Source organism: Lactuca saligna, chromosome 8 (genome assembly GCF_052625555.1).
Source record: "Lactuca saligna cultivar CGN05327 chromosome 8, ASM5262555v1, whole genome shotgun sequence".
NCBI lineage: Eukaryota > Viridiplantae > Streptophyta > Magnoliopsida > Asterales > Asteraceae > Lactuca > Lactuca saligna.
In genome coordinates this window covers 100279470-100293275 of record NC_136424.1, presented here as the reverse complement: position 1 = coordinate 100293275, position 13806 = coordinate 100279470, and the positions used below count along the sequence as shown (strand labels likewise).

The window sequence follows — 13806 nt, the reverse complement described above, 5'->3', positions numbered from 1 at the left end:
ATACTTTTTTAGCTTATTAGTTTTTTGAAAAGCTAAAAAGCTAATAAGTTATTTTAAAAAGTTATCCCAAACACCTACTATGTAATATAGATCTTATGTTTGTAACTTTAATTCTGTGTTTTTGGTGCTTTAAAGAAAAACTATTGTTTGTTAAATAAATAAATAAATAATAATAATAAACTCCCTTGGTGCATAATTACCGATCTATATTAACTTGAAAAAATCACAAAAATGGTTTCTATGGTATGCAAATTTTTTGGGTTTTAATCCAAACCCCGAATTTTTTGGATTCATGGTCCTTTTGGAGTGGTTTATATGTGAAAATAGTCCCTCCGAAAATTAAAATGACTATAATACCGTTAGGGTATTTATTTTTCATTTTTCTTAAAATTTAATATTTATTTATTTATTTTAACAATTAGAAAAATAATAGCGGACCCACCTCTCTCTCTCTCTCTCTCTCTCTCTCTCTCTCTCTCTCTCTCTCTCTCTCTCTCTCTCTCTCTCTCTCTCTCTCTCTCCAACACCCAAAAATACCTTCATAATCTCAAGAACACTCAAGAAATATTCATGAACTTAAGAATATCTTCCACAATCACTACCCTTTGACCACCGTCTGCCACCACCACCACCCTTTGACCACCTTAGTTTGTCACTACCATCGTTTGCCACCTCCATATATGGTTCCACCATTAACCATAATCCCTTCCCCTCCATCGTTCACCTCCTCCGACAACCTCTTTTTAACCATCTCCAACAACCGTTTGCCTCTGAACAGGACCATTGTTCACTTCCAACAAACACCATAGTTCACCTCCGCCAACAACAATCAACCACGACATACACCACTATTGTTTAAATCTAATTCTAACCTCAAATCAAAACCAAGAGCTTAAACTTAAAATCTAACCTGCAACTCAAATCTAAGCATGATAACTGAAATTAAAAAGAATCTACCACCTGACTTCAAATCTCACCTCGATTTACACGATAAAAATAAGAATAGGCTTATTGAATCGATTAGAATTTTGAAACCCAGATGATGAAGGTCTTATTCTCCAAGCTCATAAAAACACACATATGGTGTTGTTATCCATGAGATCGATATTCCCATATCTATTATGTTAATTGATTTGAAGATCTTGGATGTTCATGAGTAGGGAAACCCCATCAAACCTGGAAAATCTGAAAACACATATTTGGGATGTTCATGGCGGCTAGGGTTTCTCGGTGAATGTTCTCATCTGATGGTGACGCTATGTTTCAGACATACGACACAGCTAGGGCTTCCAACATTGGTGATAAAGGTGGGATCGGAGAGGAGCTCGTCTGAGGAGGAGATCAGAAATATAAGCTTATGACTGAAGATTGTCGTTGATGAGAAGAGGTGGAGAGACGGATTTCATCTTCAGATCTACCATGTTTACGAACTTTGCCACGAGTGGAACTTTGGTTCCTGGAGCCGGAAGCTTGAAGATCGAATGATCGATCGCTCTTTTCTACTTTTCTTGGGTTACTTAAAGTTGGGGTTGGGGATATTAGGAGGTCACACAAACATTAACGTGTTTGTACAAATCTTTGGTGCTTTCCTACGAGAGAAAGAGAGAAAGAGAGAGAGAGAGAGAGAGAGAGAGAGGGAGAGAGAGAGAGAGAGAAAAAAAGGGAGAGAGAGAGAGAGAGGTGGGCCTCAAATTAGGTAATTATTTTATTTTTCATTTAAATTAAATAGAAAAAGCATAAAAAAAATTAGAAGGGCATAATAGTCTTTTTAGTTTACTGAGGGACCAAAAACGCAAAGAAACTAGCTCAAAAGGACCACCAATCCAAAAAAGACGTTGGTTTGGACTAAAACCCCAAAAATTTGCATACCACAGGGTCCATTTTTTCAATTTTGTCTATTAACTTTAGGTTATTAATTTCAAGAAAAAAAAACTGCAAAAATGGTCCCTGCGGTATGCAATTTTTTGGGGTTTTAGTCTAAACCACGATTTTTTGGATTGGTGGTCCTTTTGAGCTACTTTGCTTGTGGTTTTAGTCCCCTGCTAAATTGAAATGACTAATATTCCCTCCTCATACTTTGTTAATCTTTTTTCTATTTAATTTAATGTGTTATTAAATTAAAATATAAGGCTCACACCTCTCTCTCTCTCCTGTACGAAACCATTTCCCAGATCATATTCTCCAACCAAAGAACATGATTGCAGCCCCAAAACATTAATTATGTTCATAAACCAAAAATGATGAACGCCCCAATCAAATTGATTAGATCAATCCAAGATTTTTAACTCGGTACTCGACATAGTCCCTAACCAAAGAATTGCTCATGGATAATACCTTACCCCCTACAAACCAACTTCTAGTTCTTAACAACAAACCCCTTTATAGCTTTGAATTCGAAGTTTCACCGACTCAATGGACTCTAACTTCAGTACCCTCATTAGAACCTTGGAACCCAACATAACCAATTAAACCATAATCAGATCTTCGTTATGCACAGATAACGAGCCAAAAAGGATTCCTCACAAAGTGGCCTAACAACAATAACACCATCAGACGACATCAAAGGAGGTAGAATCGAAATCATAGACCTGTTCTTCCTCATCCAATACTCGTTTTAGAAGGGATCGATGTGTTTCTCATGTACTTCATTCTCTCATACCAGATCAATGTGTTTATCAGATTCCAGCAAATAACCTAAACATGTGTAACCTTCCTTATTCCCTCTATTAGACCACCACCATTGTTGTCATCACACATTGTTAATATGTTTCTCACCCTGGCACACAAATTCCTTATGGGATTCTTTGGAAAACTACACATGAACCAGATCTTGAAGCTTTAGCTTCATTATTTGGCGAATAAACCAGATCTTGAACTCATCACTGCTTGTGGCACCGGAGCCGATGAATCAAATCCAAAACTGGTGGGTTTTCTCCCCGGAGAAGATGGTTAGGTTACCTGGAATGGGCTCGAGTTCTGCCAGATCTGGTGGCTTAACGGAGAAGATGGGTAGGTTACCTGTATGTAGGTTCTTTGAAGTGTTCTGTGCATGTGTTTTAATTTCCAGGAATAAATTTGAGTCGGGAGGAGGAAGAAAATAGGATATGAAAGAGAGAGAGAGAGAGAGAGAGAGAGAGAGGACCCTTATTTTTATTTTTTATATATAAATGGTTATAGGAAAAAATGAAAAATGAAAAATAAATATAATAAGGCCAATTTTGTCTTTTCAGTTTACCGAATGACCAAAATCACAAGAAAACTACCTCAAAAGGACCATCAATCCAAAAAACATGTGGTTTGGACTAAAACCCCAAAAACTTGTATACCACAGGAACCATTTTTTCAATTTTGTCTAATTTTAATGATATGATTCTTTCATTTAGACTAGAGCGAGTGGTAGTGTGTATAGCTATAGTGCAACATTAATTTTCTATGTCATGTAAGCATAACATAGTGCTAGGAAGTGTTAGTGTGTTAATATGTATTTGGAATAAAAAAATAAAACATATTAAATAATAAAATTAGCCAATCACAAACAACCTGCACTCTCACTGCTTTCTCATCTCGCTAAGTTGTCGGTGAGTGGACCTTGGCTCACCCCTTTAGCTCCTAAGGGCGGTGTTCAAGGCATGCTAAGAGCTTGACGCATCCACTCTCTATAGTCTTATCAAATATCACCCCAACAAAACAGAATAGTCTTACCAAATATCATCCCAACAAAATAGAAATATACTTCAATTCCTCATCTTAATCCATTCCATCATCTTTATCTTTATGTTTCTTTGAATCAATCATGAATTCTTAAAATAGAGGTGCTATACTACATTTTGTAGAAGAGGGGTGTAGCATGTTAATGACGTTCGGGAGTATATGCCTTTACATCTTTACAATATGCGTACTTTTGAATTTTTATTTAGGTATAACCTATTATGTGTCATTCAAATAAGGAAGTTTTAGGGACATATATTGAAAGAGTCGATAGGGGAACGCAACATAATACATTAGGGAAAATAAATCTTCCACAATATGAAAAACTCACTTAAAGTTCACATTTCCTATTCTCAAACTTGGTGTGTGAAGTGACATGCATTAGAACTGTCGAAGCCTACAAATGAAAATTCATTTTCAAGACTCCTAGTGTAATGTTACAACCCGGAGAAGGAAAATCTAGGCATTGCGATCCATATTGAGATGGAAGACCAACACCTATTTCAACTCTTCTTTGTCGTCATTGGTTGTGCGATAAGTTATAATTATCATGACCACATTCTAATGACATTTTGCTACTATTAAATATTAACACCATTATAATATGTAGACTTGTACATTCAAATAACACAACTATAATTTGTAGATTCGTACATTTAAAAACCATTTGTACCCCTGGTCATAACAATAATGCTCACTTAGGCACCATGTCCCTTGTGATTTCTATATATAGACAATGTAACACCCCATTTTCATAATAATTTTTTTCATTTAAAATTAAAGTAAAATTTCATATATTCAAAATCCAAGTTAAGAAAAACCCTTTGTTCCAAAGTGCATTGGTTAAAAATCAGAGTAATATAGTAAATGTGGAATCTTCATTGCTGTTAATGAATATGTACAATCATGTCTTCGCTTTCCCACGATAACCAATGAATCCTTAAAAGCAATAACAATTGGGTAAGCACGAAGCTTAGTGAGTTCCCCCGAAATACCACATATCACAAAACATATACAAACATGCATGTTGGGCCTACAATGATCATACTAGATTGCCCTAGATTTGTTGGCCTACTGTCTCAACCCAACCGCTCCTATCGAGCCTCAGTGCCTATGGCTTGCATCTGGCCCGCACATGGTATATTGTCCTACAACACAAAGCATGACAACCTCAACCTGACCCACCACAATGTAACGACCTAATTTTTTACAAAGAAAATTTTCATTTTTGAATAATCAAACACATTTCCAACATCAAGAAATCCAGTTATAATTGTTTTCAAAACATAAATCAAGTACAACTTTTATTCCAAACATCAGAGTGTCCCGTGAAATGCCTGAGAGAGAGAGAGAGAGTGTGCACGTCACGCCATCACGCCTTGCCCTTGCCCTTGGGATCTAAATTACCTTAAACAAATCCACAACCTGTAAGCTAATGCTTAGTGAGTTTCCCATAGCATACCACACACACAATCTACATATCACATATCCTGTTAGCTATAAAAGCTACCTATATCACATAAACCATGCATACATAAACTTGTAAGGATGTTGTGGGCTCCCCCCAGGGTCTTACACCATTGTGTCATGGGCTACCCCACATGGTCTTAACCTAAGAATGCCATGGGCTGCCCCACATGGTCTTATATCCAATTGCCACGGGCTCCCCTCGGGGTCTTCCATGCAATAACATACATAATCACATAACATATCATATATCATAGAAATATCTACACATAACACAAACATAAACCTGTAAGGATGACGTGGGCTCCCCCAGGGTCTTATACCATTGTGACATGGTCTACCCGACATGGTTTTAACCTGGGAATGTCATGGGCTACCCCACATGGTCTTATATCCAATTGCCACGGGCTCCCCCTAGGATCTTCCATGCAATAACATACATAATAACCTAACATAAACTAGGTTGGCCTTGGTGCCTTAGACCCATTGGTATGGTTATCCTACACTAGCCAAAACCAAACAAGGAACAGACAAGAAAGCGTAGATCAAGAGTTCTCAGGTTATCCTATATGACTATAAACAACCCCTATGGCACTTAACTGAACAACCAATGACCTACTCACACTCTAAACAACATAGAACTACCCTCTTATATCCTATAATGCAAGGATATACATCGTAAAACATAGCATAGTAAGGAAACTTACATGAAGCGAAGACCCAAAGAAGCACAACAACACTCTCAACTCCTCTCATTAATCGGGCCTACGATCCAACTAACACTAAAAAAAGATCAACCCTCAATCAACAACCTAAAACCTTCAAGTTTGACCCAAGGTCAAATTGATCAAAAGTCAATGGTTAACAAAATTCAACAGTCAGCTGGTCAACAACCACCACGTCATAACAAGCTCTTGGTCACATCGTGGCCAAGTCAGGACAAAATGGTCGAATTGCAGCAGGCCACCACGTTGTGGTTTGGTCAGAAGCCACTTTTCTTCATTAAACACTTAATCTTTTTAGATTTATGCTTAACACTTCATATCCATTATCCTTAATGACTTAATGGATAATGTTTCTAACTTTCTCCATTAGGACATCACCGTAGAGGAAGATCTATAACCCTAAGTCCTCTAAGTCCTTCAAAGGTCGAGTCCTTGTGCATGGACTCAAGGTACTCAAAACATGGCTCCTTTTCTCACTCCTCATAAGCATAATGATGATTGGAGTGCCATAGCATGGTCTAAAGTTCCTCAAACTCCAAGAGCGTCCATGAGTGGGACCAAAATCATCCAAAATAAGCTCAAACTTGAATCTAGAAGAACAAAGGTAAAGGTATGAACTTTATGCCTCAAATGACTCAGAAATCTGAAGAAGAGAATGGATCCAAGCTAGCTCTTTGATTCCTTTCACCAAAAATGAGGTTCCTCCTTCCTTAAGCTTCACCAACATCCAAAGAACAAGCTCTCAATAATCAAACAAGTCCTCAATCATACATGGAGGCTAGGGTTTTGTGTTGGAAGGTTGGAGGCTGAAGACGATGACCTAATCCATGAGTTTAAGCCCTTAAATATGGAAGAAACCCTAAATTTCATGGGTTTGGGCTGCAACGTTACCACGTCGTGGCCATCCTTTTCCCATGTTGCGGCGACCAATTAAAACGTGTTCATTAAGCAACGTACCAAATCATAGTCATTTGTCTACCACGTCGTGGTACGCCTGGCCAGCAAACCCCAAATCTGATTTATGCCCAATATCACTCTAAGCCCAAAGTCTTAATACTAAGCCCAAGAACCTTATTCCCTGAGGTCCAAACACAAGACCTTCTTCCAGATCAATTATCGCCCGAACCTTCAAGTTAAGATTATCTCAAAACATGGTGTTACAACAAGGTCATCAACAATGGCAAAATTTTGTGTTGTTGCCTAAACCACAACTGAAGTTCAATGGATTGTTTCACTTCTACATGAACTTGGCTATAAATCTAATTTTACCACAACCATTTTCTTTGACAATTTAAGTGTCACCCATTATTCTACGAATCCAGTATTCCAGTCAAGAATGAAACATTTGGCACTTGATTTCTACTTTGTTCGCGAAAATATTCAAGAAGGGTCTATACACGTCCCACATATCAAAAGAGATGATCAACTCGAAAATATTCTAACCAAACCATTGTTAAAACACCGCTACAACAATCTTTTATCCAAGATTGGACTTTTCTCACGATCATACATCTTGCAGGAGCATATTAACACATAACACATTTTTATTTATGTATATTCATTCACTTTTGAATTGTAAATATAGATAGAATCAATCCCATAGAATAAGTCTTATAATTAGCTATAACAGCTCTTATAAGAAAGGATCCCTATTTATCCTTGATTCACTATATTGAAATACTAAACCTTTTGGTAAATCTTCTTATACAGAGGTTAAACTAAAAACAATATTTCGATGGTTAGACCTACAAAAACAAATCATAATGGTTTTATAGAACCTGGCCTATTTTTAATTATATTTTATGACTTTACAAAAAACACTTTTTTGAAAATGACAAAATACAAGTCATTATTATTTTTATAAAATTACGAAAAATACACAAATTATTTAACATATACGATAAAGTCATTTTCTCAAATACTCTACACAAATGATACATTAATTACCCCACAAACTCAAGTTACAAATGAGCAGCAATACAAGATCAACATTTTCTATGGTATCATAGTTTCTAGTTACATTAAAATAATAAATAAATAATAATAAAATAAAAAGGTAATTTTAAATCATTTATGAGAAGTAACTCTTGGATTAATTCAGCAAGTGATGGTTTGAAAAGTTCGAGATGGTTTGAAAAACCGAGATGAAGAATTTGCTAGGAAGGAAGACGTACGAGATTTTGAATTAATTGGGAGAATGTTTGATTAATTTAAAAATTCTGAAACAATTTTAGCTCTATTGGTAAATTTTGAAAGTTTCTTTTTATTAAGTTCGTTTCTAGTTTTTTGTGTTAGAGTCAAATTCCTTATGTTTACCTGCATTTTTAGTATTAGACTAGGATTCTAATTTGCTTAGTATAAATATGTTATTAATCATGCTTTGTAATCATTCCAGAAACTAAGTTTTTCCATTTAGTTCATTCTTTCTTCTTCCATGTTGTTTTGCTTGTGTTTAAAGGACCTGCACTTCTAAACCTACAGTAACAGCAACAGCAACAGCAGAGAGGTTTTGAGTTGCTTTCCATTCTTGACCAGGGTTTAGTATTACAGGCTTTCCAATTGCTGATGCCTCCATAGAAACCATATTTTTGTAGTCATCAGGTCCTAAGTCAACAATAGTCTTTGATTTCTCCTTCCATGGATTCCACAACACTATTGCACAGCAAAAAGTTATAAAATAAGTTCTAGTGTAAATTACATTTTTAGTCCTTTAGTATAGTTGATTTAAAAAAAAAAAAAAAATTAACAATCTAAACTAAAAGTGTTACACAACTTTTCGTTTTTGTCTCAGTAGTAAAAAGTTTTTTTCCGAAAAAGTGATCAAAATTTTGGATCTTCTGTGATAAATAATATTTTATTATTATGCACACAACAAACAAAATATTGCGAAAAATCTCACCAGCATCGGGAAGTCCATCTTTCTCAATGGAAACGGTTTGCTTCTTTTTATGGGAATATGACTTATCAAGGTAATTAACTTTTCGGTATGTTCACATCTGGGTAACTATCTTTTTTTTGTACATATGTAGGTAACAAACTTTTTTGGAGTGTTCACATATGACCATTATGACCTGCTATAGCAGGTTAAATCCTAAATGTGAACGCTTTCAACAAGTTTGTTACTTAGATGTGTACAAAAAAAATAGTTACTCAAATATGAATATAACGAAAAGTAAAAATTAAATTACATGAATGGTCCCTATAGTTTGGGGGAATTTGTGGTTTTGGTCTCTAAGTTATTTTTTTAAACTTAAATGGTTCATATTGTTTATTTTTATTGCACGTTTGGTCCTCATCTTACCTAAAAATACTATTGTGCCCTTATTAATTTATTTTTTTTAATTAATTTTCTTATCTATGTTTATTTTTTACATATTTATAAAAATTAATATACCACACATATTTGTATCTCCTCGGATGATCCCTACTATTTATTTTTTAATTAATTTAATTTTTTAACTCGGATGGTCCATACTATTTAATTTTGTTACGATCTTGGTCTCTGTCTTACCTAAAAAGACTATTGTGCCCTTATTAATTTTTTTAATTAATTTTCTTGTTTATGTACTTATGCTTTATATGTTTAAGAAACATTAGTAGACCTCACATATTTGTATCTCATCACCATCTCATCTTTCATCATTCTCAACTTCTATTTATTTTTCATCTTTAGTGATATCGACGTCTTCATCATTACTTCTTTTTTCGGTCCTTCAACTCCGTCGAAAAAACACCACAACCCAATAAATATGAAGAGACAGTACGTTATGGTGTTGGTTCTCCAGAGTTGAAGTACCGAAAAAAGAAGGACGGTCAAGACGTTGATGTTACTAAAGATGGAAAAGAAATAGAAGATGGGGAGGATCAGAGATGAAATGGTTAATGGTAAGACTCAAATTAAATTTCTCAAATATGATTTCAGGTTTTATATAAAAATAAATACATAAATAAGAAAATTAATTTAAAAAATTAATAAGGGAAAAATAGTATTTTTAGATAAGACAGAGACCAAACGCGTAACAAAAATAAACATTAAAAATCATCCAAGTTAAAAAAAAAATAATTAAAAATAAACAGTAGAGATCATCCGAGGAGATACAAATATGTGTGGTCTATTAATTTTTTTAAATATGTATAAAATAAATACATAGATAAGAAAATTAATTAAAAAAATAAATTAATAAGGGCACAATAGTATTTTTAGGTAGACAAAACTGCAAAAATGGTCCCTGTGGTATGCAAATTTTTGGAGTTTTAGTCCAAACCACGACTTTTTTGGATTGGTGGTCCTTTTGAGCTACTTTCTTTGCGTTTTTGGTCCCTCAGTAAACTGAAAAGACTATTATGCCCTTCTGATATATATTTTTATTCTTTTTCTATTTAATTTAAATGAAAAATAAAATAATTACCTAATTTGGGGCCCACTTCTCTCTCTTTCTCTCTCTCTCTCTCTCTCTCTCTCCAGCACCCACCTTTGACTATTGTTTTTCTCCCCCGATCAAACCTGGAAACCACCATTTTCTGATGAAAATGGAAGCTGTAAACGAAAATAAGAACCTAAATCAACAACCCAAATCTTGAACCCATTTCTCCTTTGTCACATCCAAAGCTTTGATGAGATAAACCAGCTCCAAACACCTTTCTTTTCATTCAATTTTGTTGTTGCCATCAAGAAGAAGAACAGGAGGCAGTTGCGTCTTCTACTTCGCCTGTCTTCTCCTTCGTTTCCTGTTATGAAATGTCAGGGGTGATGGTTCTTCTACTTCGCCTGTCTTCTCCTTCGTTTCCTGTTATGAAATGTCAGGGGTGATGGTCAATTCCGACGAGAGTTCGAGGCAACAACCCCTTGTTGCTCCATCATTTTACCTGTCGATCTTAGTCACTGAACTTCCCCTGAAGACTGTTGCGATCGTTGCTGCCTTTCCCCCCTTTCATCCTCCATCTCTTCTTCATTCCCTGGCCTGAACCCACCACCGAAGTGGGTGTTTCCTCGGAGCAAACATCGAAGGCAACAACCCCTTTTTGATTCCTTCTGAGATAGAAGAAGCGCAGGAGCTGAAGGCGGTGACAGGCTCGAAGATGGTTGAAGCATCGAAGGTGATGGCAATATGGCTGCTCCGTTGCTCCTCTCGGCTGCTTTCCCCTTTTGTTGACGGCTGTGGAGGTGGGTAGCACACGAAGTGAACATAGGGTGTTTGGGCTATTTGATCGACGGGAAAGAAAATGAAGGAGGAAGGGAGTTTCAGAGGTGGGGGCAGCCACCAATTCTTCTTCCCTTGCTGGTGGTATCCAAGAACGAGAGAGAGAGAGAGAGAGAGAGAGAGAGAGAGACCCATTTTTATATTTAATAATAATAAAAAATTTAAAAAGGGAAAGAAAAATGAAAAATAAATTCATTAAGGGTATAATAGTCTTTTTAGTTTGGATAGGGACCAAAATTGCATGTAAACCAGCCCAAAAGGACCACCAATCCAAAAAAGTCGAGGTTTGGACTAAAACCCCAAAAAAATGCATACCACAAGGACCATTTTTGCAATTTTGTCTTTTAGGTAAGACGGGGACCAAACATGCAACAAAAATAAATAGTAGGGACCATTTAAGTTAAAAAAATAAATTAGGGACCAAAACCACAAATTCCCCCAAACCACAGGGACCATTCATGTAATTTAATTTTTAATTTTCATTTTGTTCATATTTGGGTAACTATTTTTTTTGTACACATCTAGGTAACAAACTTGTTGAAAGAGTTCACATCTAGGATTTAACCTGCTATAGCAGGTCATAATGGTCATATGTGAACACTTCCAAAAAGTTTGTTACCTACATATGTACAAAAAAAAGATAGTTACCCAGATGTGAACATACCAAAGAGTTAATTACCTTGATAAGTCATATTCTTTCTTTTTATTATCAAGAATTGCAAGCTTTTTTGGTGTGTTGTGATAAATCCTGTCAATCTGGGTTAATAATTGACATTAGTTAAAGCCTAACCTAACCATGGTAAAGTAAATCAATCAAAGTTACCTCCGAATCAATGGTTATTGTACCCTGTGTCTCTTTAAATTTTGTCCTATTCTTTGTATTGTCAAGATAATCAAGTTTCCCCAATCCTTCCACTCGAACTTCACTACAAATATAAATATCAAAATGTATCTTTTTTTATTATTACCAATTAATATATATTAACCGTTTTACCTGATATTTGAAACAGCGAAATAGTTGTGATATGCAAATGTAAAATTAAATGGCTTTTTATCAGTGTTGGTATTTTTGATCCGAGATGTCATCATCAACTCTCCTTTAAGTCCCAGAGTAATCCTTAGTCTATACTCAAATCTACAAATACATATTTTTTATTTTTAATTAAATTTATACAGAGTCATAAAGTCAATAAAGTATGTACCTGTTAGGCCATATCTTAAAATCATCATCCATGGACTTAAGTAACAAATCAACAAAAACTTCATTAATGGGTTTGGATTGAAGAGGACGGGAATTGTTCTCCTTGGTCCATACTCTGTTTCTAGCAAATCCATGGGATTTAAGAGGGGCCAAGATCTGAAAACTGTGTCAATGAAGAAGGTGAATGTGATTAAATAAATTAAAAAAAAAAAACGAAAGTGAATTAAACAGTAGAAAAAGATAGATGCAATGCACATACTTGAGGAAAGATTATAGGAATCCCCCCCCCCCCCCTCGTATTGCTTTTGGGGGGCTAAAGATTGCCTGCATAAACACATGGAGTTCTAGATTATTGAAGAGGAAAAAAAATACAAGTGTTTAATAGGAGTATGATTCATCAAAATAGGAATCCCGATAGCTGATATTATACCTTACTACTGAGAAAAAGCAACTCTTTTCCTTGATCATTTTTCCAAGATGTTACATGAGCTCCATACAGATACACCTGAAATTTGCAGAGATAGAAATGTTAAACACCATTAAAAGTATGTGAAATCTTCAGAGCACAAATATAACCTAAATCGAAGGGTTACAGATTTGTGGATCTTTTCCGTTATGAGTAAGATCGAATGAATCAGCCATGATGTGACATAATATGATTAATAAATGATAACATACAGCAACAAGTACAGTATATAGAGTTGGATTACAATACGCGAGCAAATCTGAGAGAAATTAGGGAATTCGTCTTCTACATACCTCTACAGTACTTCCATGGATTTGACGGAGTACGAGTTTGTCTAGGCCATTGATGCCTTTAGTGGTCTCAACAGATGCTAAGGTTGGTTGCAACTGCACCCATAAAATAATGGATATGGTTACGTATAGTAAATAGGAAATCATTGCAGAAAAGCAAATACAAATTAAACTCGAGAAAGAGAAATACTAAATACTAGTGCGTAATTAGTGCAAGCTGTTAGTGAATCGTATTATTTGTATTCTAGATAGCCCACATTTGTTTAGCCCGCCTTTTTTTTTTATGTATTTTGTATATATTTTTTTATTTAAGCATGTAAAGTTTCTTTCCAAAAATCCTAGTTCATGTTGACTGATTCCCTTTCGTTGACCATCTCCTTGTCCTCTTTTCTGTTTGTTTTCCCCTTCTTCTCTCATTCCATTCAATCATCAATGATTGGATCTCCAAAACCAAAATCTTCTCCATTTGTGTCTAACAAGCCATCATCTATGATTAACATTTTTTTATTGATAAGAATTTTGATTAATTGTATAGCTCAATTAATCAAAATTTTGATTAAGATTAAACAGGTTGTCCCCCTTGCGCTTGATCTTGACAGAATGAATTACGGCATCTGGAGAGAACTCTTTGAGGTCTACTGTATCTGCTATGGAGTTGTCAATCACCTGCTGTCACCAAATGAGAAGCAGCCCACCCCCTCTGATTCTGCTGAATGGGGTTAGATTGAACTCTATAGTCCAGTCCTGG

At 35.4% G+C, this 13806-nt stretch overlaps 1 protein-coding gene across 1 annotated transcript; it reads right to left on the bottom strand.

Moving 5' to 3' along the window:
* Positions 1–8352: 8352 nt before the first annotated feature.
* Positions 8353–13205, bottom strand: LOC145009945 (putative glucose-6-phosphate 1-epimerase). The gene is made up of 9 exons (XM_078968556.1): positions 13062–13205; positions 12733–12807; positions 12590–12626; positions 12304–12463; positions 12096–12236; positions 11925–12027; positions 11811–11857; positions 8800–8852; positions 8353–8552 (listed from the first exon to the last, which is right to left on the bottom strand). Exons 1-9 carry the CDS (start codon positions 13203–13205, stop codon positions 8353–8355), a joined length of 960 nt encoding a protein of 319 aa, XP_078824682.1.
* Between the last annotated feature and the right edge of the window lie 601 nt (positions 13206–13806).

What these genes read in the sequence shown, in the direction of transcription:
- LOC145009945 (XM_078968556.1), bottom strand. Translation starts at nt 13,205, where the DNA reads ATGATTTCCTATTTACTATACGTAACCATATCCATTATTTTATGGGTG. An exon ending in AAAAGCAATACGAGGGGGGG is followed by an intron (nt 12,464 to 12,589) that starts GGGGGGGATTCC and finishes ATTGACACAGTT; the next exon opens with TTCAGATCTTGGCCCCTCTT. An exon ending in CAATAACCATTGATTCGGAG is followed by an intron (nt 11,858 to 11,924) that starts GTAACTTTGATT and finishes TTATTAACCCAG; the next exon opens with ATTGACAGGATTTATCACAA.